Genomic DNA, 24,907 nt, shown 5'->3' with positions numbered 1-24,907 from the left:
GTCAGCCATCCGTATGTCTTTGGAAAAATGCCAATTCATATCTTCTGCCCATTTCTTAACTGGATTATTTGGTTTGGGGGAGTTAAATTTGACATGTTCTTTATAGATTTTGGATATTAACCCTTCAACAGATATGTCATTTGCAATATGATTGTATCTTCTTCTGACAGACTAAAATCTATGAAAATCTGTGGTTTAGTGTAGCCACCTTCCTGAATTATCTTAGCTAGATCTTCTGTATAACTTGCTACAGCTTCTACATCAGCACCGTGTATTTCACCTTGCACTTTCATGTATTGAAGGCAATTTCTTTCCTTCAGCCTCATGAACCAACATCCACTAGCTTCAAAATTTTCCTCTGCAGCTTTCTCACCACTTTTAGTTGTCACAGAATTAAAGAAAGTTAGGGCCTTGCTCTGAATTAAGCTTTGGCTTAAGGTAATGTGATGACTGGTTTGAGCTTTCAGCCTGGTTTGGCTTTCAGCATGCCTTTCTCACTAAACTTAATTTTTTCTAGCTTTTGATTTAAAGTGAGATGTCCAACTTTTCCCTTCACTTGAATACTTAGAGCCCAATGTAGTGTTACTAATTGGCCTAATTTCAATACTCTTGTGCCTTATGCAATAGGGAGGCCTGAGGAGAGGGAGAAAGACTAGGGAATGGCTGATTGGGAGAGAAGTCAGAACAAACATAACATGTATCAATTAAGTTGGCCATGTTATATGGGTGCAGTTTGTGGCACCCCAACACAATTATAATAACATCAAAAATCACTGATCACAGATCACCACAACAAATAAAATAATGAGAAAAACTGAAATACTGCAAAAATTATCAAAATGTGACACGGAGACATGAAGTCAGCAAATGCAGTTGGAAAGTGGCACTGATGGACTTGTTTGCTGCAGGGTTGCCATAAACCTTCAATTTATAAAAAACAAAACCACAACAAAAAACCCATACTATCTACAAAGCACAATAAAGCCAAATGCAATAGAAGGAGGTATGCCTGTGTAAATATATAGCATGTCACGACTTAACATGTATGGCAGTCTCTGATCTTTGACTGCATAAGTGACCAATGGCCCCAGCAGAGCTCTCTGCATTCAGTACCACATGGGTCCCAAGGCCACTTTCTCATAGGCTGTTCCCTGCCAGTGACTGAGCACATCAGTGACAATAGGCAGGTCTATTTCAGAGAGACAGGGCCTTTTCTGATGGGTGACTTTCGCCTGGGAACTTTCTAATAGTCTGCTGACTTCCCTCACGGCAGCCTAAGAAGCTACTACTCAAGCTTCCTTCTTTCCCTTTCTCCTTCCATCATGGTCAAATCAACACTGCAGTTTTACAGCTCCTTCAGTCGCCACTGGATTCCTTTCCATGTTCTCTTACATGCATTTACCCTATTAAATATCTTACTAGTCTAACCCCCATCCTCATGTCTGCTTCTCTGAAGATCTGCACTAACACAGCATGCTATTTCCATTTAAGTAAGATTAAAAGCATATGAGACTTAAACAATTGCCCTGTCTTTCGGACAGAAACTCAGAAAACATTCCTACTCAATTAGGATACAGGCCTCAGTTTGAAAAATAATGCTATAAGGGGCGCCTGGGTGGCTCAGTCAGTTAAGCATCTGACTCTTGATCTCAGCTCAGGTCTTGATCTCAGGGTGGTGAGTTTAAGCTCCACATTGGGCTCTACACTGGGTGTGGAGCCTACATTAAAAAAATAAAGGTGCTGTAAATGGCCCTCTGTATTAAATATCTTTGCCAGATTTTTCATTTTCCAACACACCAAAAACCATTTCCACCTTCTGATTAAATTTAATCTCAACTGACAAGGCTGCTTCTGGCTGTGTCAAAATGCCCTAATTTCCCCCTTGCTCTTGCTTTAGTACATTGCTTGCTATTTAATACTTCCTGATGTTCGCTGAACTAGATTCACTACTCCAGGCAGAATAATGGCCTGGATTACTCAGAGAAGCTATAAAGAAGGACTTTTTTTACTAGGACTGTTTTTTGTTTTTTTGTTTTTCTTTAAGTACTCTAGCTCCAAGAATGCTTTCTAAACTTTTAGTTCTATATAACTAAATAAAGATTAAACCCAGGGTAGTGAATCCAGAGTTTTTAGAGTTGTCACTGTCACCCACTGCACTTCTTCGCAAACATCTTACAGAACATAATCTTTAAAAAAACAAAGAACTTTTTTTTAAGACACCCACTTTGACATCCACTGATTATACTTTCATAAGATTATCTTTTCTAAGTTAAAAAATTATTTGTAAAGTGTAATGGATGCACTATTTAGAAATGATAGTTTTTTGTTAATAAAAAAAATTGAGAGAATTTTAAAAATTATTTGTGCATATCATAATCATTTTATAATAACTTAAAAGTAAATATGGAAAAGTACAGCATAGGAAATACAGTCAGTAATACTGTAATAACCATGTATGGGGACAGTGGTTACTACACTTTCTGTGGTGAGCACTGCATACTGTGTAAGTTGTCAAATCACGGTTTATGTACCTGAAACTAATATAATATTATATGTCAACTATAATTCAGTTAAAAAAAAGTCACTTTACTGAGCATTAAAACAACTCCAGAAATTCCAAATTATATAGGTAGAAGTATGCTAAGAAAGTTCTATATACTCTTTATGGGGAGAATACCACCCATATTCACTTGATAATGACCCTAAACTTCTTGCAGGAAATTAGCAATATCAAAAAAAAAACCTCTCGGGTGCCTGGGTGGCTCAGTGGGTTAAGCCGCTGCCTTCTGCTCAGGTCATGATCTCAGGGTCCTGGGATGGAGGCCTGCATCGGGCTCTCTGCTCAACAGGGATCCTGGTCCTCCTCTCTCTCTGCCTGCCTCTCTGCCTGCTTGTGATCTCTCTCTGTCAAATAAATAAATAAAATCTTAAAAAAAAAAAAAAAACAAAACCTCTCTACCCCAACACTAAACAATTCTCTCTCTTTTGAAATTTTTCAAACCATTTGCTTGCTTTCTTGCAGCCAACCAATCACTGACAAATATACTTAAAGACCAGTTAGAATGTCTCTCTCACTTCCAAAAACTTTATCTTAATAAAACACCTGCCAATTATTAAAAAAAAAGACATATGCATTCATTCACAAACCTTTCACCGTAAAGCCAATCCCTTTTATAATGTGAGCTTACTGACTACTTACTAGTCAGTAAGCTCACATTATTTCTCATAAAAGATATAGATATATATGTATATATACTTACAATTTCTAATTTAAATTTTTCTAAAATGAAGAATGAAATCTAAAACTTTTTTGAAGAAACTTAAGTACAGAATCATTTTAAATTTCTATAACTTCCTCTCAAACTTTTATATTGCTCATCTACACCAAATTCAATAGCAATTTTTAAAGTGCTACTTTTTTATTAGATCTTCCCATTCACTTTATCATTCACTGGAATGATAAATTTTTAAAAATAATTTTTTTAAAGAGTTATTTACTTACTTTAGAGGGAGACAACATGAGAGGGAGAGAGAGTGTCTCAAGGAGACTCCATGCTGAATGCAAAGCCTGACTTGGGCTCGATCCCACGACCCTGAGATCATGATCCGAGCCAAAACAAAGAGTCAGACACTTAACTGAATGTGCTACCCAGGTGCCCCACATAACTCTTTCATATTTCTTGCATCACTGGTTTATTTGATCTTTTTGTTTTAAGATTTTATTTATTTACTTAACAGAGAGAGAGAGAGATCACAAGTAGGCAGAGAGACAGGCAGAGAGAGAGGGGGAAGCAGGCTCCTTGCTGAGCAGAGAGCCGGATGCAGGGCTCGATCCCAGGATACTGAGATCATGACCTAAGCCGAAGGCAGAGGCTTAACCCACTGAGCCACCCAGGCGCCCCTTATTTGATCTTTCATTAAGTTATGCTGTGAAAATAAGTTAAAATGGCATTACAGGGGCGCCTGGGTGGCTCAGTTGGTTGGGCGGCTGCCTTCGGCTCAGGTCATGATCCCAGCATCCTGGGATCGAGTCCCACATTGGGCTCCTTGCTTGGCGGGGAGCCTGCTTCTCCCTCTGCCTCTGCCTGCCACTATGTCTGCCTGTGCTTGCTCTCACTTCTCTCTCTATGACAAATAAATAAATAAAATCTTTTTTTAAAAAATGGCATTACGTAGGTTTGGGAATAACCCAAGTCACTCTTGGAAGACACAAATTCAATGACAGGAATGGAAAATTGTATTTACACTAGAGAAGGGCCTCCTAAGCCTTGCCAGTTCTGCCTACTATGCTGTTAGCATGTTCTACAGAGAATATCTAAAGAGCAGTTTTAATCAGGTTCAGTTAAGGAACCACTACTGCAGGTGGTTTGTCTCCTTTCAGGCACCCAGAGCCTTTAGCTTTGGTTCCCCACTGCAGCATCCCTCAAAGGCCTGCGGCACCAAGGAATTTTATCTCTTTTCCCTCTGTTATTACCACATCAAACCTCACAAGTGGACAGGGATGACTACTGATCACTAACAAAGTAATTAATATTAAGATGTTAGTGACTCACTCTATTGCATGGTAATTTGGAATTTTATTTTCATTTCATTAAAGGCTTCCTGATAATCTGAGTAAGATAGTAAATTTTTCTATAAACTTACTTTATAGAAAAAGGTAAAGTAAAGGGACAGATAATAAAGGGACAGATAATAAATATCAAGCTTTACAGGTTACTGTTGCATATGCTTGTTTTTTGTTGTTTTATATAAAAAGAGGGTAGTAACCAGATTTGAGCCATAGTTTGCCAACCTGAACTACAAGGTCAGGTACAATAGGCAACAGTGTGTCTCCTTCCAGATACCTAATACATATTTATAGCAACTAACATTTACTGAAAGCTTACAGCATGTCAGCTATTGTGTTTTGTATTAACTGATTCAATCCTCACAGCCACCATATGCTATAATTACTATTATTATTATTTTCATAGATAAAGAAATTGAGACTTGAAGACATCAAGCAACTTCTCAACCATTCCATAAATAGTGGAGTCAGAATCTAAACTCAGAAAGACTGACTTCTGAATTACTAAACTATACACTTCTGAGAAAGCTTTCAGCTGAACATGTAACTGATTAATACTATGGCACAAACTAGAACACTGACCTCCTGACTGACTGCCAATTTGCTAAATATTCAGAAAAAACCTGTATTTTAAAGGGGGAATTGAACACTTTAACTCAACAAATGAAAGCCTAATGGTATGATATCACACACTGAAATGAAAAGGTATTTTGGAAAGGCTATCAGATTGTCAAAAGCTAAAATCAGGAATCGCTGCCATGCTTTTTCAATAAAGCAGCCCAAGAAAATCTTAATTATGGAACATGGAAGTGCCACAAACAGACATCTTAAAAATGTAACAGATTCAATTTCTCTCAGGGAAACACTACAATAATAATGCCATAAAATGGGAGCTCTGCAATAGAGTGCATCACGTACAAACTTAGGGGTAGGCTGAAGATGAAAGGACGAAATAAAAGAAAACAGAAATGTACAATATCCAGATGGTATTCATCCGGTGATTGAGAGCAATTCAGGCAGGAAAGTAATGTTACAGAGGTCTACAAAAGAGTGCAATGCATAATAGTGTCTCAGGAAGCAATACTCAGAAAAGGAGTAACATTACTAAACAGGATCAATGAACTCTAAGGGGTTCTCTTTTTATTTTAACCCTCACTCTCTCAAATAAAAAGAGCTCTCCTCATTTCTCCTTTGAGCACAAGTATTGGAGATAAACAAGGACAAGTATGTGGGAAGAGTGAAGAATATGCTTCAGAGGGGAAAAGGCCTGGGTAGATGGAGAAGAGTAAAGTAAATGTGACTTTTCCTGGAGGTAAACTGCTGTCCCATCCTTGGATTGGGGGGAAATGCAAGCGATTCAAACCATTATTTCTCTGCTTACCCCACATAAGTGCATACAGGTTGTTTCTACCATCTACACAAAAGCTTGTTATCAAAGAGCTATTGCCTGGATGATGGTAGCAAACACCTACATAGTCCTTTAAAGTAATTTAATCCTCATAATCACCCCATGAGATGAGTACCTTGAAAATACCCATGTTTGATGAGGATGTTAAAGCAGAGAATGGTTAAATGATTTGCCCAAATTCACAGAGCTGAAAGATGGTAGGGTTAGAATTCAAACCCAGACAGAAAGGCTCCACACACAGTTCATACACTCTTAACCACACTCTGTTATACAGTAACTTCTTTGGCTTAATTGTGCCACCACAAGGAAGTAACTGGCATCAGACCGTATTGTAGCATATTAAGGGCTGGGGATCAAGATAAAGACTGGACAGAATAACAGTCAACTGGAGAGATAATCTTGGAGGAACCAGGTATCAGGTATGTTTATGAAGAGAGAGCATGAAAGACAGGGACTCAAGAAGAAACTACCTCATTACCACAGCAGTTTGGACATATTAAACTAAGCAAACTAAATGGGTTATAAAATACAACCCTAATGTGAATGTAATTCTGATCATAAATTCTGGTATTTATGAGTACTTGTACTGATATTTCAATATATGAGTACATATAATTCAAAAATTACAACAGTCATATCACAAATGGATTTTTAGCTACATCACTAGGGTAAGTGTTGACACTGATCATTTAGAACAAGAAGTAATTCAGAATGTTCTGATGTTGGGCTTTAAACTACATGACATGAATGTGTGTCTTCTGAACTACTAACATAATTTTCCTTAAACTGTATAATAATATTATGTACTGGGGCGCCTGGGTGGCTCAGTGGGTTAAGCCGCTGCCTTCGGCTCGGGTCATGATCTCAGGGTGCTGGGATCGAGTCCCGCATCGGGCTCTCTTCTCAGCAGGGAGCCTGCTTCCTCCTCTCTCTCTCTCTGCCTGCCTCTCTGCCTACTTGTGATCTCTCTCTGTCAAATAAATAAATAAAATCTTTAAAAATAATAATAATAATATTATGTACTAAACAAAGATTTATTCAAGTTTGGACTATGAAGTTTAATCTTGAGATTTAGATTCTGCCATTGTAACTCATATAAGTGTACTAACAAAGTAGAAAAACTTAAGCCAGATCTTCTTGGAACATATGCTCAGGAAATTGCCTTTTAGTTAATATACACTTATTTTTTATAGCTAGGTGAACAAAATAAACCTGAAATGTAAGCAAGAGCTCTCCTGGAATACAAACCTAATATTCTAGATCCAGCTCCTAAAACATAGTCCACTGTCAGGTAGCACACAGAGAGACCAAATATAGACACTGTTTGAGGATATACAGTCCTCAGGATCTATAGGGATCTATAAGTAAAACTTTGGTACAATGCCCCTGTGGTTTCAAGAAAAACCTGAACACAAAATAAAATTAAAATTAATTTTTTAAAATAAAATTGCATTGCTCCACTCTCCAAAAAAAAAAAAAAAAAGAATCAAAGAAGTAAACACACACACACACATATACACACACACACACACACACACACAATTTGGGAAATACATATCCACAATATGGAAAATACATTAATAGATCAGTATTACACCCTATATTTTACTATATATAATGGAGATTTCATAAAAATTAGAAAAATATGCGTATGTGTGTACTTACAATTACAAAATACATGTTCCCAAGAGAAAAGCTCAAATTCTGAGTAGTAAATAGTCTGACTGAAACTGGTAATCCTAGAGTTTAGCAATGTACTGCTGTCAATTAACTGGCAAAGCCAATATGATTTTTGAAAGCATAAACATCACTACTGTTGGCATGGTAGATTCCTGTCATCTAAACCCACTAATTTCATTAAGACTATGTACCCTTGAACCTAGAAGATTGGTTCTTGCCATTGCAAATAACCTGGTTCTTCCTTTTCTGGAGCACCAGAAAAACTTATAGACATTCTATTTGAAACACAAAAAGAGGGAGGAAAAATACTGGGTTCCTCAGTCTTCTGGTTCTATTTCTTATCCATTGTGAAGTCCAGCTGTACTTCTTTCCCTTGAGTTCCAAAAGAAAATCTGTATTTATTAAAAATTTTTCTTCTTTTAAACAGATTTTAGTTACTTGCAAAAAAGAGTAGGCTTTAATTTGAAATCTAAAAGACTAGAATGTCTAAGCAACCCAATTCTAAAGCATAATAATGGTTTTTAAAAAGTACATTGAAATATTAAGCCTTCTAATCAATGCTATTCATAAGAATATCTATTCTGAATCAAAGACTTTGAGCCCAAATGCATCCAGAGAAAATACATGTCATTCATGTAGAAATAATCATTTTCAGCACTATAATGCCTGGAAATTAAAAACTGCATTTAATTATATTTTCTGTGACAGTGGCTTTCAAACCTATTTTGGGCAACAGAATATCTTCTTCTAATGAAACCTTAGGTTCAAGTCCAATACAAAGCATAGATCTACTCTAACTGAAGCATGCACACATGGGAGCCTGGGTGAACCTGCAGGCAGAAAACCCTGCCTGATGTCAATCCTCTTCCCCTGTCACAGGTCTGCTAAGGCATCACCATGAAACCCCTGTGATTTTTGTGAATCAGGTTGAAAACCACTGTGCTAGGAAGAGACAACCACCCATATAAACTTCATTTTCACAACCAAGACACCAAATCACATGCCTATTTACCTGTGAGCTTTAAAACTTTTTCCATCAACATAAATATCAATATCTGGGCAACAGTGTTTCACGTAAAGTTTCAATAAATCTTCTCCTAATTCAGATGCAGGATCCAAGTCATAATTATCTTTAAAAGAGATAAATGGTTTCTTTATTATAAATATCCAAAAAACTTGTGTTTTAATATTAACTAAAGGTTTTTCCATATAGTTATCTTGATTAGCTACTAAGAGAGAACAATTATAACTACAATATTTAACTGGTAAATTCAAGATAAAACAACATTAAAATCATCTATATCTTGCTTTGAAATATAAATTTCAACTTAATTTAAATATAAATAAACCTTTTAACATAGATTTGTAGTTATATATAGTTAATATTATTACAAGATTATATACTAAAACTGAAGCCACTTCATGAATATCGGACACAGGAAACTAGAAAATTTTCCAATTTTGATACCCTTTTTCATTACCTAATTCCTTTTTATTCTTGTTCATAACTTTTTGGTGAAAATGACATTTGAACCAACAGATATTCAACTAAAAGCAATGGGATTTATGGAGCACTTACTATGAGTTTAGTACTACATACAGTATAGAAAAATTAAGAAAATAAATACTTTTAAAAGTATCTCTACTTCAAAAGATTCACCATTTAGAAAGTGAAGAGTAAAATATAAAACATGTTCATATTAAAAAAATTACTATACTGTATATCATAGCTTTGTCAGTCCAGAAACTTTAGTTAGTACATCTGCTGAGAATCCATCACTTGGGACAAATTCCCACCTACCAAATTTACACATTTATAAATTTATATATTTATAAACCACAATGTCATCATTGGCTCTAATATCAAAAGAGATCCAGAATCCAACTAGGACTCAGTATCTCCATGGCTACCACCCCAGTCCAAGCTACCATCACCTCTCATCTAGATCTCCGCATTAACTTCCCAACACATCTACCACTTTTAAGCCCCACAGAGGCATGTTTTAAAAATGCAATACAATCATGATCCATCTCAGTTCAAAGCCATATGGCCCTCTCCATTTTTTTACTTAGTAAAAGCCAAGGTCTTATAATGGCTTACCAGGCCACACAACATCCAGCTCCTCACTATGCAGGTGGTTGGGGACCAACCCAAGATCTCCACCCTGGAGGGGGGGCCACAGTTCTCCAAGGCATGCTGACAGGGTGAAAATTGTGCCCATGACTATTACCTCACATGACAGGATAACCCTTAGTGTCAGAACTGAATTGCTGTACACCCAACTGGTATTGGTGAATTAGTTGGTGTGGTGGAAAACACACATTTTGGTGTCAGAAGTGGTGCAATGGAAAAAAATAAAAATTAGAGAAACTCCAACCTCAATGGTCCTCAGGCTGAAGTCATCGTTCCACTCCATAAGCCTGCCAAACAGTACCCTCTAAACTCTCCAAAATGGCTTATAAGATGACCACATGTCTCAAGATGGTTTGCCTGGGACGCTCCCAGTTAATGCCTATTGCCCCAGAATAATTATTGGCCACAATAATAACTCTGCACTTTTCACTCTTTCAAAAGTATCCCAATTTGGACAGGTGCTCCTTTCTTAAATATTTTAAATACTTCTCTGCTTTTTTAAAGATTGTATTTATTTGTTTGACAGAGAGAGTGAGTGTGTGTGAGAGGGAACACAAGCAGGGAGGGTGGAAGAGGGAGAAGCAGGCTCCCCACTGAGCAGAGAGCCTGATGTGGGTCTCGATCCCAGGACCCTGGGATCATGACCTGAGCCAAAGGCAGATGCTTAACAACTAAGCCAATACTTCTCTCCTTTATCCTCCTGCCATTTCTTGATTTCAGGTCTTTGCAATTTTTCTTGAGCATTTGCCCCCCAGCTAGTTGCCAGGTCTCTCATTGTACCACTCTCCATTTATACTGTGTAGAACAATATTTGTTAACTGCAGATGTGATCATAGCACTCCCCTTATTAAAATTCTTTCTTTGTTTCCCATAGCCTTAATATAAATTCCAGGTTCTTCCCCTTGACATAAGGGAATTTGTGTACTGGCTCTTACCTGGAATTCTGCTGCTGTTTCTCTTCACAACCCTCTCCCACCCCTTGAGCTCTAGTCTTACTGAATTATTTGGTATTTCCCTCAAAGAACTGTATTTTCTCGCCTCTATGCTCTTGCACTTCTTATTTGTTCCTAGAATGCCATTTGCTTGCTTTCTTGCAGCCAACCAATCACTGACAAATATACTTAAAGACCAGTTAGAATGTCTCTCTCACTTCCAAAAACTTTATCTTAATAAAACACCTGCCAATTATTAAAAAAAAAGACATATGCATTCATTCACAAACCTTTCACTGTAAAGCCAATCCCTTTTATAATGTGAGCTTACTGACTACTGGCTAGCTCAGTGCAAGAAGCATGAGACTCTTGATCTTCAGGTTTGAGTTCAAGCCAAATGTTAGGTATAGAGATTATTTAAATAAATAAATGAACTTAACAAAATGCTAAGGAGACAAATCAATAGATACGGTCATGAATATAATAAAGGATAAAAGAATATCCTTTTCATCTGCTTATGTGCATTTCACTTCCTTGCAGCTTATTCACAAGAAACAATAGGTTGCTGCAAAAAACTACACCCAGCTGAATGGAGCCATGTAAGAATAAATAAAACATACACAAACATCTTAAACATCTACCAGATACCTCGGTTAACTGCATGTTATAACCTAAATCCTCTATATCTGGTGTTATAAATTTCCATCTCATTTTACATAACCAACTGTGTTTCTGTATGAGGCAGAGCATAGTTTCTGGGCAGAGAATTGGAAAACTTGGATTAAGAATGAAAAAGAACAAACATGCCTTGGAGGCTAGAAATACTGTGAGGTTCCAGAAAGATTTACAGATTTTCTTCCCCTCAAAACCATTTCTCTGTACTCCAGGGTGTTGAAGCTTCCTTCCTCTCCCTTGACAAAGGAAGATTTATTTACATTCCAACGTAAAGACCCCCTCCCTCCCACCCTATTTCCCTCTCTCTATTTCTATCAGATCTGCCAGTAGCCTATGAAAATCTCCTAATTTCAGTATTCCTCTCTTATTGGTGCATTACCACTTCACATGCAGGGTAACTTCAGGCCCTCACCACAGAACTTTGTGGGGACTGTGGGTTGGGAACTTGTACTATGATGCTCTATAAATAATAAATAAACCAGAGATCTTGAGTCTCCTGCTAATCTACTATTACTGTATCTCTATCTATATCATCTATACTTATATCTATATTTATTCCTGTGTCCTTAACATCCTCCTTCTGCCAATTCACAACAGTTCACAAGCTGCAACCCTTCTTTTTTTTAATACATAATACATATAATGTATTATTAGCCCCAGGGGTACAGGTCTGTGAATCGCCAGGTTTATACACTTCACAGCACTCACCATAGCACAGACCTTCCCCAATGTCCATAACCCCACCACCCTCTCCCTTCCCCACACCTCCAGCAACCCTCAGTTTATTTTGTAAAATTAAGAGTCTCTTATGGTTTGTCTCCCTCCCAATCCCATCTCGTTTCATTTATTCTTTTCCTACCTGCCAAACCGCACATGTTGCATCTCAACTTCCTCATATCAGGGAGATCATATGATAATTGTCTTTCTCTGATTGACTTACTTCGCTAAGCATAATACCCTCTAGTTCCATCCATGTCGTCGCAAATGGCAAAATTTCATTTCTTTTGATGGCTGCATAGTATTCCATCATATATATATACCACCTCTTCCTTATCCATTCACCTGTTCATGGACATCTAGGTTCTTTCCATAGTTTGGCTATTGTGGACACTGCTGCTATAAGCATTCGGGTGCATATGCCCCTTCAGATCACTCCATTTGTATCTTTAGGGTAAATACCCAGTAGTGCGATTGCTGGGTCATAGGATAGCTCTATTTTCAACTTTTTGAGGAACCTCCATGCTGTTTTCCAGAGTGGTTGCACCAGCTGCTGCAACCCTTCTGACACTATCTTCAACAAGCAAATTCGAGTTCTTTTCAAGGTCAACTACCATATTTATTGTAGTATTTATGTATTTCTTAGCAACTCAATGTGTAAAATCAGATCATTTTTATTAGATTCTTATTTTTAAAATGTATCACAACAAAATTGTCAGTAATTTTTTTGTGTCATGACAAAAAATAATGGTGGTTTTTATGCTGCATGTTTTTTTTAATTTTTTATAAACATATAATATATTTTTATCCCCAGGGATACAGGTCTGTGAATCACCAGGTTTACATACTTCACAGCACTCACCATAGCACATACCCTCCCCAATGTCCATAACCCCACCCCCTTTCTCCCAACCCCCCTCCCCCCAGCAACCCTCAGTTTGTCTTGTGAGATTAAGAGTCACTTAGGGTTTGTCTCCCTCCCAATCCCATCTTGTTTCATTTATTCTTCTCCTATCCCCTTAACCCCCCATGTTGCATCACCACTTCCTCATATCAGGGAGATCATATGATAGTTGTCTTTCTACTGCATGTTGTTTTTAAGTAATACATATATTGTGTTATAACAGAACTGAATCTATAGTCTGCTAAAGTTTTTATTGGTGTGGACTAGAATAAGGATGATGATGACATGTGGAGGCTTAAGAGGAGAATTGTGAATTTATTCATAATAACCCTATCTCCAATTATTTGGGAAAACTAGGAGTTGGCTATAGTATTACTTTCACTTACCCATAAAAAACTTACTTTCACTTAGTTTTATTAAATTTACTTTCATTTACTTTTATTTCATTAACCTATAAAAAAGAAATCAGTAGAATTGATTTTTGAAGTATGTTCTTCTCCAATTGTATCAGAATATAGTTACTTTCATGGCATTAAAATTTTATAAAAATCCACCAAAAAACTGCCTTACCAGTGGAAATTAAATTGTCCTCTCCATCACTGATATCCTCAGGAACTGCATGCTTCAGAAGAGAACAAGGAGATGACTTTTTATCTAAGAACTCTACAGATGATCTTCCATCATTATCAGTATACTTTTCACAACTGAAGTCATGTTTCTTTTCTGGTACTCTCCTCTCTACTATCTTTTTCCTAAGAATTTCTTCTTCAAAGTTTTTTAGGTTTCTATTTGATGAATATACAATCCTAAAAGAAAAGGTAAAATATTAATGAAAATAATGGTGGTGATTCTTCAAAGCTAGTTTCCCAAGCTCTGCTTCCATATAATACAACTACATAATTTTATTTTTTTAAGATTTTATTTACTTATTTGACACAGAGAGAAAGATCACAAGTAGGCAGAGAGGGAGGCAGAGAAAGAGGGGGAAGCAGGCTCTCTGCTGAACAGAGAGCCCCATGGAGGGCTCGATCCCAGGACCCTGAGATCACGACCTGAGCCGAAGGCAGAGGATTAACCCACTGAGTCACCCAGGCACACCTCAACTACATAATTTTAAAACCATTTGTATATGAAGTAACTGGAAAAATATCTCAAATAGCAGAGCATTTTAAAAGTAGTCTATGAAATATTTTAATGTTAGAAAGGAATATATACAAGGCCATCAAACTAGATAACCTAGATAAAATGGACAATTCCTAGAAAGACACACACTACCAAACCTGACTTAAGGAGAAAGAGTATCTGAGCAGAACTATACGAACCACAGATATTGAATTAGCAGTCAAAAACTTCCCCCAAAATAAATCCAGGACCAGGAGGCTTCACTGGTGAACCTTCCAAATGCTTAAAGAAATAACACCAATCCTTCACAAACTTTTCCAAAAAACAGAAAGCAGGAACACTTCCTAACTCATTCTGAGGCCATTATTATTCTGATACAAAAGCAAATAAAGACACCAAAAGAAAAGAAAACCATGGACTAATATTCCTTATTAATATAGATGAAAAAACTCCTTAGCAAAGTAACAGCAAACTGAATCTAGCAACATGTAAAAAGAATTATAAACCATGACCAACTGGGTTTTATCTCAGGAATTCAAGGGTAGCTAAACGAACGAAAATCAATGTTATACATCACATGCTATTGTCTGCATGTCTGTAGAACCTCAAAATTTGTATGTTGAAACCTAATGCCCAATGTGATATTTGGTAGGAGGTGAGGCCTTTGAGAGGTAACTTAGGTGAAGCCCTCACAAATGGGATTAGTGCCCTTATAAAAGAGACTCCAAAAAGATCTCTCACCTCCTTCCACCATGTGAGGACACAGTGAGAAGTCAGCATCTACAGCCCTGAACAGGGTCTTCATCAAAACCTACCATGCTGGCACTCTGGTCTTGGACTTCCACCCTCAGAACTGTGAGAAATAAATGTTGTTTATAAGCCACCCAGTCTGTAGTATTTTTTTTAGAGCAGCCCAAAGACATCATAAAACCTTGTCAGTTTAGTTCTCTTAGCAGGACTAAGTCAGCATATCAACAGGAGAAAAAATATACGATCACCTCAATAGATGCAGAAAAAGAATTTAACAAAATCCAACAACCTGTCAGGAAGAAACACTCAACAAACTTGGAATAGAAGGAATGCCCTCAACCTGATAAAGAACATCTATGAAAAACCCACAGCTTACATCATATTTAATGGTACAAGATAGAAAACTTTCCTTTTAAGATCAGAAATGATGCCTGCCTATTCTCATTACTTCTATTCAACGTTTAACTGGAGGCTCTAGCCAGGGATTAGGCAAGAAACAGAAATAAAAGGCATCTGGACTGGAAAGGAATAAGCAAAGCTATCTCTATTTACAAGTAACAAACTCGTATATAGAAATCCCTGGAAATCCAACCCAAAACCTATTTGTTACACAAGTTCTACAAGGTTGCAGGATACAGGATCAATATGCAAAAATCAACTGTATTTCTAAATACTAGAAATCAGCAGTCTAAAACAAGATTAGAAAATAGTACTATTTACAATAACATCAAAAAATAAAATACTTAAGAATATATTTCACAAAAAGTGTAAGACTTGGGGCACCTGGGTGGCTCAGTGGGTTAAAGCCTCTGCGTTTGGCTCAAGTCGTGATCCCAGGGTCCTGGAATCGAGCCTTCCATCGGGCTCTCTGTTCAGCAGGGAGCCTGCTCCCCCGCGCCCCCCACCCCTGGCCTATCTGCCTACTTGTGATCTCTGTCAATCAAATAAATAAATAATTTTTTTTTTAAAAAGCTTAAGACTTGTATATTCAAAAGCTATAAAAAAACAAAGCTGAAAGCAATTTTATAAAGGCAAACACATCTTAGCTGATTTAAGAGGGTTAAGATAGCAATACTCTCTGAATTGCTCTACAGATTTGATTCAATGCAGTATCTATCAAAACTCAACTACTTTGCTGCAGAAACCAAAAAGTCAGTCCTCAAATTTAAACTAAAATGCAAGGCACCCAGAGTAGTCAAAACAACCTTGACAAAGAACAAAGATGGAGGATTCACACTTCCCAAATTCTAAGCTTCCTACAAATCTACAGTCATCTGTACTATGTGGTACTGGCACGGGGATAAACATAGATTAGTGGAAGAGAACTAAGTGTCTACAACTACATAAACAGGCATTGGACAACAGTGTTGTGATACTGTGGTTTATAACATGAAATATATATTTGGTCTTTGTCCATTGTTCCTGGCACATATCTCCTAAAACCCTTGTAATTTCCCATGCAAGAGTTATCGAGACATTTTTGCTAGAATACTTAGCTTTGTTCCCAGTTCCTGAAATAGCACCAGAGGGCTAGAAGCGGAATGGATGGCTTTTCTTATCCATAACAAGCCCTTTGAACCACAGCAGAGTTTACATTAATGAGCTAGATGACATCTGGAAAGTTCCCAAGGACAGGGGCTGGTTGGCAAGAGTTTGAATTAATTATCAATGGCCAATGATTTCATCCACCATGCCTATGTAAGAAAGCCTCCATAAAAACACTAAAGGATGGGATTCAGTGAACCTCTGGTTGGGGAACACATGGAGGAGCTGGGAGACTGGTGTACCCAGAAAGTGCGTGGGAGCTCCACACCCCTCTCCACATACTCACCCTTTCCATCTCTTCCATCTGGCTGTTTTTGTTTTTATTTTTTTTTTAAGATTTTATTTATTTGAGAGAGAGAGAGAGAGTGTGAGGGCTGAGGTCAGAGGGAGAAGCAGATGCCCCACTGAGCGGGGAGCCTGACATGGTACTTGATTCCAGGACTCCAGGATCATGACCTGAGTTGAAGGCAGTTGCCCAATCAACTGACCAACCGGGGCACCCTCCCCCACAATCTGGCTGTCCTTAAGTTACACCCTTGTAAGTAAATCAGCAATCTAGTAAGTAAAATCTTTTGCTGAGTTCTGTGAGATCTGTGTTCTAACAAATTAACTGAACCTGAGAAAGGAGTCATGGGAACATTCAACTCACAGCTTTTGGGCAAAAGCACAGGGAATACCCTGGACTTGCAACTGGCATCTGAAAAGGGTTTGGGGCAGTCTTATGGGACTGAACCCTTAACCTGTGGGATCTAATAATATCTCCAGGTAGTGTCAGAATTGAATTAAATGGGTAGAACACCCAGCTGGTATCTGGAGAACCTCAGAGAATTACTTGGTGTCGAGGAAAACTCCCACACATTTGGTAACCAGAAGGGACAGAAGTGAGTTATTCTATGAGTAGAGTATTAAAAGTAAACACACAGTAATGTTTTTCCTTTACAGGTGTCCAGACAATCCAACAGGAAAAGAACAGTCTCTTCAAAAGATGATGCTGAGACAACTGGATATCCAAATACAAAAGAACAAAGCTGGATACTAGCCTCATAATACATACAAAAATTAATTCAGTATAGGTGAAAGATCTAAATGTAAGAACTAAAAAAGTATACATGAATATAAATCTTCATTACCTTGGATTAGGCAATGGTTTTTTACACATAACACCAAAAGTACAAGTAACAAAAAAAAAAAAAAAAGAAAGTTAAAATCATAGAAATTATAAACTTTTGTACTTTCAAAGACACTACGAAGAAAGTTAAAAGACAACTCACAGAATGGGAGAAACTGTTTGCAAATTACATACCTGATAAAGAAACTTATATCTAGAACATATAAAGAATTTTAAAATCCTTTTACATAGAATAAAATTCTTTTTTTTTAAGATTTTATTTATTTATTTGACAGAAAGAAAGCACAAGTAGGCAGAGAGGCAGGCAGAGAGAGAGAGGAGGAAACAGGCACCCTGCCAAGCAGAGAGTCCGATGCGGGACTCGATCCCAGGACTCTGAAATCATGACCCGAGCCACCCAGGTGCCCACAAAATTCTTTTTTAAAAATGATTTTATTTATTTGAGAGAGAGACAGAAAGCGCATGCAGATACACAAGAGAGAACATGAGCAGGGGTCAGGGTAGAGAGAGAAGCAGACTCCCCATGGAGCAGGGAGCCTAATGCAGGGCTCAATCCCAGGAACCTGTGATCATGACCTGAGCCAAAGGCAGACTCTTAACCCACTGAGCCTCCTAAGTGCCCCAGAATAAAATTCATATATAGAGACTATGTACAGAATATCAAATATATAAAGAATTTAAAAATATAAACAATTTAATAATATAAAGACAAATGACCCAACTTAAAATGGGCAAAGAATGTGAATAGAGTTTACCAAAGAAGATATATAATAGCCAATATGCACATAAAAAGATATTCAACATCAATAGCCATCAGAGAAATACAAATCAAAATCACAATGAGATATCACTTCACACCCACTATGGTGACTATAATCAAAATGACAGATAATAACAAGTGTTTTCAAGAATGTAGAGCAACTAGAATCCTCATACATGCTTGTAGGAATGTAAAATGGTACAGCCTTTTTAGAAAGAGTCTGACATTTCCTCAAAAGTTTACCACATGACCCAGAAATTTCATTTCTAGGTATATAAGACAAGGAAAAGGAAAACATATGTTCCCATAAAAATCAGTACATCAATGTTCACAGTAGAATGATCCATAACTGCCAAAAAGTCAACAACCCAAATGTCTATCAGCTGATGAATGGATAAACAAAATATGGTATATCCATATGCACAGAAGATTTAACATAGCAGCCCTGACTACTATCTTTTAAAAGACTTAATTAGAAGGTTGGCCCTTGGCTGGTATCTGGGAAAATGATTTCGGGAGTGTTCCTGACATTCTATAAATGACAAGCATGACTCATTGTACCTAAACTATTTATACAAAGAGTTATACAAATAATATGGTTTATGCTTAACACATGCTTTCCTTCCAGGGGTCTGGAATATGGATGCACAATAGACACATGGTGCCTACATGACAAGCACCTGGTAAAAACCCTGGGCACTGAGCTTTTTATTATTTTCTTTTTCTATTTTTTTGAGTTTACAGAATAACTTTATTTATTTATTTATTTATTTTCTATTTTCAGCATAACAGTATTCATTATTTTTGCACCACACCCAGTGCTCCATGTAATCCGTGTCCTCTCTAATATCCACCACCTGGTTCCCCCAACCTGAGCTCCCCTGGTTGGCAACATTTCAAAAGTGTTGTCATAACTCATTACTAGGAGAATGAAGCATGTCCTGTGTGACTCCACTGGAAAAGACCCTTGGAAGTTTGCGCCTAGTTTCCTATGGACTTCACTTCACATGCCTTTTCTTTTCTTTCTTTTTTTTTTTTTTTTTTGTAGTAAATCACAGCCAAGAATATGACTATATGCTAAGTCTTAGACACCTAACAAATCATCAAACCTGAGGATGGCCATGATGATTCTCTATCCATCATACAATGAAATATTTGGCCACGAAAACAGGAGAAGGAATCCATCAGAATCACAGAGGAGAACATAGGCAGTTACCTCTTCGATATCAGCCACAACAACTTCTTTCAAGATAAGTCTCCAAAGGCAAAGGAAACAAAAGTGAAAATGAACCTTTGGGACTTCATCAAGATTAAAAGCTTCTGCACAGCAAAGGAAATAGTCAACAAACAGAGGCGACCCACGGAATGGGAGAAGATATCTGCAAATGACAGTACAGACAAAAGGCTGATATCCAGGATCTATAAAGAACTTCTCAAACTCAACACACACAGAACAGATAATCATGTCAAAAAATGGGCAGAAGATATGAACAGACACTTCTCCAATGAAGACATACAAATGGCTATCAGACACATGAAAAAATGTTCATCATCACTAGCCATCAGGGAGATTCAAATCAAAACCACATTGAGATACCACCTTACACCAGTTAGAATGGCCAAGATCAGCAAGACAGTTAACAACAAGTGCTGGAGAAAATATGGAGACAAGGAACCCTCTTACACTGTTGGTGGGAATGCAAGTTCGTGCAGCCAATTTGGAGAACAGTGTGGAGATTCCTTAAGAAATTAAAAGCAGAGCTTCCCCATGACCCTGCAATTGCACTACTGGGTATTTACCCTAAAGATACAGATGTAGTTAAAAGAAGGGCCATCTGTACCCCAATGTTCATAGCAGCAATGGCCACGGTCACCAAACTGTGGAAAGAACCAAGATGCCCTTCAACGGATGAATGGATAAGGAAGATGTGGTCCATATACAGTATGGAGTATTATGCCTCCATCAGAAAGGATGAATACCCAACTTTTTTATCAACATGGATGGGACTGGAAGAGATTATGCTGAGTGAAGTAAGTCAAGCAGAGAGGGTCAATTATCATATGGTTTCACTTATTTGTGGAACACAAGAAATAACAGAGGACATGGGGAGATGGAGAAGAGAAGGGAGTTGAGGGAAATTGGAGGGGGAGATGAACCATGAGAGACTATGGACTCTGAAAAACAATCTGAGGGTTCTGAAGGGGCGGGGGGTGGGAGGTTAGGTGAGACTGGTGGTGAGTATTATGGAGGGCATGTATTTATTGCATGGAGCACTGGGTGTGGTGCATAAACAATGAATTCTGTTACACTAAAAAGATATTTAAAAAATTAAAAATTAAAAAAAAAATAAAATAAAGTGAGATCAAATAACACGTGTTTTTCTCCTGCCATTTAATTGTGTGAATGCGGGAATGGATTTAAGGTTGGGGCTTTGCTGTGCATATAAGATAAATTCAGAGGGGACAAGGGAAAAGAAGCTGTATGTAAAGGAAGTGATATAATGACAGATAAAAATATTTAAACTAAGTAAGGATAGAAATAAGGACATAAGAGGATCAAAGACAATAAACTGTGGTAAGAGTCATTGCAGGTCCTGATGAGTATCAGTAAGTTATTAGATTTGGGAGTTTTAAAAGAGTGAGGTAGAGAAATGGGAAGTACAAGTTAGAAGTTGAAATGTCTGGGATCAAGATTACGGAGGATTGCCGTTATTGATAATGACACGATTTAGGATTTGACATGGTAGTGAGGTAACATGGAGAACAAGATTACTGGAAGACAAGAATTAAAGAAACCAAGAGGCCACGATATTGGAAACATGACCTACATTGCAATTTTAATTACCAAGAGTTCATGCAAGAGCAACTGAGCACATGCCTCCCATGGATACAATTAGATAACACCCACATCTGTGTAATAACCTAGGAAACAAAGTGAAGACTGGTAGAACAGACTCTCCACAGCTAGATGTACAGAAGAGGCCCATCAAAAAGGGCAGGAAGGGCAGAGATGCTGTTAGGAGCCAACAGCCCTCGGGACTGTGGGAGAGAGGGACGCCATGAGTGTGAAGAGGATCAGACACTGGCCATGGGGTAGCCACATGGGAAAGATGATCCCGATTACATTTGGCTTTGAAAACCATATGTACTTAACAATCAGTGGGGCTTAACATCTGGAACCTTAAAAAATCAGTAGGCAGAGCTCTGGGATAGCCAGAAGCCCCCTTCTTTAAAGAGCGAGCACAACAAACAGCCAGGAGAAATACAGCATAAAAGCAGGAGCTTGTGCATCTAAGGTATATGGGAAGGGGATTTATTTACTAATCTCAAGAGTGTGTGCTGGAGAAGCAGGGATCTTAGGGAACTTCTCCAAGAACAAACAGCTGCTCAGGACCATTTCCCTCCCCAACACTAATGCCTAGATACAAAGGCACCTGCGGGAATAAGCAGAGCATGTACACTCTCCATGTATACGCTAAAGCATGCTCCACACCCTTATTCTCCTGCAGAAATGCCTCTGCATCACAGCCTTGGCAGGACTTTTCCCTAGGGGCTGCAGACCCCGACCCACAACTGACTGACACAGACCTACTCACACCCATCCCTCAATCTGATGCAGGCCTGCCCCATTGAATACATTCTTGGCTGAAGCCCATCCAAAGCAGTGCCATAATTCTGGCAGTGTACAAGCCACTGACAGAAGCCATCAACACTTCAATGTGACTCCTGCCCTAGGAGATGGGAAATTAACAACACACACAAACTCTAAATGCAGCCCTAGCAGTGGGCTGGGGACAGACATCCGGTTTCACTCCAGGCCCACCCACCAATGAAAGCTTCTCAGGAGACAACATGGGGGAAACCCCTGTGGTTCCATGCAATTGCATCTCTGGCAAATGGCTGGTCTGACTCAGTTAAGCCCAAGGAAGCCCCAGACAGGCCCACTAACAACAAAGGGACCAAATCCTGCTCACAACAAGCAAAGAGAGCTATTGTAGACAACTAGACTGAAGGTAAATGTGGTTCAACAACAACACTAGGGTACATTCACCACATATAAAAGATATCTCTGAAGAGCCAGGCTCTGGTGAACAGGAGACACAGCACAATAGAGCACTATAAGACCTCTTCTTTATAAGACCACTACTTTCATGAGGAGAAGAGATAGCTGACTTTCCTAACACATAGAAACAGATACAGAGAGTTAGATAAAATGAGGAGACAGGAGAATATGTACACATGAAAGAACAGGACAAAATCACAGCAGGACACCTAAACAAAATGGAGATTAATATGTCTGATAGAGAATTTACAGTAATTGTCATGAAGATACTCACTGGACTTGAGGAAAGAGTGGAGAACCTCAGTGGGACACTGAGTAAATATGGAAAAGAACCAATCACAGAAGAACTCAGTAACTGAAATTAAAAATACACTAGAGAGAATAAATAGCAGACTAGAGGAAGCAAAAAAATGGATGAGCGACTTGGAGGCCAGAGTAATGGAAAGCAATCCAGCTAAAAAGGAGAGAGAAAAATAGTAATAAAAGAATCAAAACAGACTACAGGAACCCTGCAACACCACCAAATATAGTAACATTTGCTGTGACAACACCAAATATAATAACATTTGCATTACAGGGATCCAAAAAGAAGAGACAGAAAAGGGAGCAGAAAATTTATCTGAAAAATAATGCCTGAAAACTTACTGAATCTAGGGAAGGAAACAGAAATAAAGATCCAGGAGGCAAAGACAGTACTCAATAAAATCAACCCATGGAGGTCCACACCAAGACACACAGTTATTAAAATGGTGAAAAGTGGTTATAAAGAATTTTAAAAGCAGAAATAGAAAAGAAAACAGTTACATACAAGGGAAAACCCAGTAAGGCTAGAAACTTTTCAGCAGAAACTTTGCAAACCAGAAGAAAATGGCATGATATATTCAACGTGCCGAAAGGAAAAAAATCTGCAGCCAAGAATACTCTATCTACCAAGGCCATCATTGACAAATGAAGAAGAGATCAAGAGTTCCCAGACAAACAAATGTTAAAGGAATTCATCACCACTAAACCAGAATTTTAAAGGGAACTCCTTCAGTGGAAAGAAATGACCACAAATAGCTGTTTAAAAAAAAAAATCCAGAATACAAAAGCAGTAAAATTAAGTTTATCTACTAAAATCAGTCAAGGGATTCCTAAAATAGAAGGATGTAAAATATGACACCATATACCTAAAATGTGGCAGGGCTAGGGGGAGGGGAGTTAAGAATGTGTTCAAACTTAAGGAATCATCAATGTAATATGGACTGCTATATGTGTAAGATAACATACATAAACCTAATGATAATCACAAACTAAAACCAGTAATAGATATCAAAAAATAAAGAGAAAGGAATTCAAGTATATCGCTAAAGAAAGCCAGCAAACTGTAAGAGAAGAGAGTAAGAAAGGAAGAGAAGAACTACAAAAACAACCATTAGAAGTAGCAAAATGGCAATAAGTCCATACCTTTCAATAGTTACATAGAATGAAAATGCATTAAATGCTCCAATCAGAAGACACAGGGTGACAGAATAGATAAAAAAGCAGGAACCATCTATATGCTGCCTACAAGAGACTCATTTCACACTAAAGACACATGCAGATTGAAATTAAGGGAAAAGCAATCATCATGCAAATGGTAGTGAAAAGAAAGCCACAGGAGCAATACTTATATTGGACAAAATAGACTTCAAAACAAAGAGACAGAGAAGGACACTATGTAATCATAAAGGGAACAATCCAACAAGCAGATATAAAATAATTGTACATATTTATGCACCCAAAATGGGAGCACCCAAATATATAACACAGTTAATAATAAACATAAAGGAAGTAACCAATAGTAATACGATAATAACAAAGAACTTCAATACTCCACTTAACATCAATGGGCAGATGATCCAAACAGAATCCACAAAGAAACATGGAACCAGATGGATCTAACGGATATAATCAGAACATTCCATCCTAAAACTGGAGAATCCAAATTTTCTTCAAAGATTTTTTTTTTTTTAACAGAGATCACAAGTAGGCAGAGAGAGAGAGAGAGGAGGAAGCAGGCTCCCCACCAAGCAGAGAGCCCGACGTGGGGCCCAATCTCAGGACCTTGATCCTAGAGCCTGAGCTGAAGGCAGAGGCTTTAACCCACTGAGGCACCCCTACAAATTCTCTTCAAATGCAAACACAGCACTCTCCAGTATAGATCACATGTTAGGTCACATAACAAATCTCAACAAACTTAAAAAGATCAAAGCCATGCCATAAATCTTTTCTAATCACAATGCTATGAAACTAGCAATCAACCATAAGAAAAAAATCTGAAAAGAACACACATACATGGAGGTTAAATAACATGTTACAAAACAATTAATGGGTTAACCCAGAAATCAAAGAGGGAAAACAAATACATGGAGACAAAGAAAATGAAAACAATAATGGTTCAAAATCTTTGGGATGCAGCAAAAAAGCCCTAAGGGTCAACACTGCAGCAATTTAGGCCTACTTCAAAAACAGTAAAAATTTCAAATAAACAACTTAATGT

General features: G+C 37.8%; 1 protein-coding gene across 1 annotated transcript in view; it reads right to left on the bottom strand.

Annotated features, from left to right (window-relative positions):
* The window catches only part of BTBD8 (BTB domain containing 8), a 104,154-nt gene that overhangs the window by 64,615 nt on the left and 14,632 nt on the right, over window positions 1-24,907 (bottom strand). Inside the window, exons 3-4 of the mRNA XM_004752601.2 lie at window positions 13,588-13,823; window positions 8,668-8,785 (exon numbers count right to left, since the gene is read on the bottom strand). Coding sequence (XP_004752658.1) covers window positions 8,668-8,785; window positions 13,588-13,823 — 354 coding nt within the window. The remainder of the gene's footprint in view (window positions 1-8,667; window positions 8,786-13,587; window positions 13,824-24,907) is intronic.

Source organism: Mustela putorius, unplaced genomic scaffold, assembly GCF_011764305.1.
Source record: "Mustela putorius furo isolate JIRA1106 unplaced genomic scaffold, ASM1176430v1.1 tig00003853_pilon_pilon_pilon, whole genome shotgun sequence".
Taxonomy (NCBI): Eukaryota; Metazoa; Chordata; class Mammalia; order Carnivora; family Mustelidae; genus Mustela; species Mustela putorius.
The sequence above is the reverse complement of the archived record's forward strand: the minus strand, read 5'-3'. Positions and strand labels throughout refer to the sequence as shown.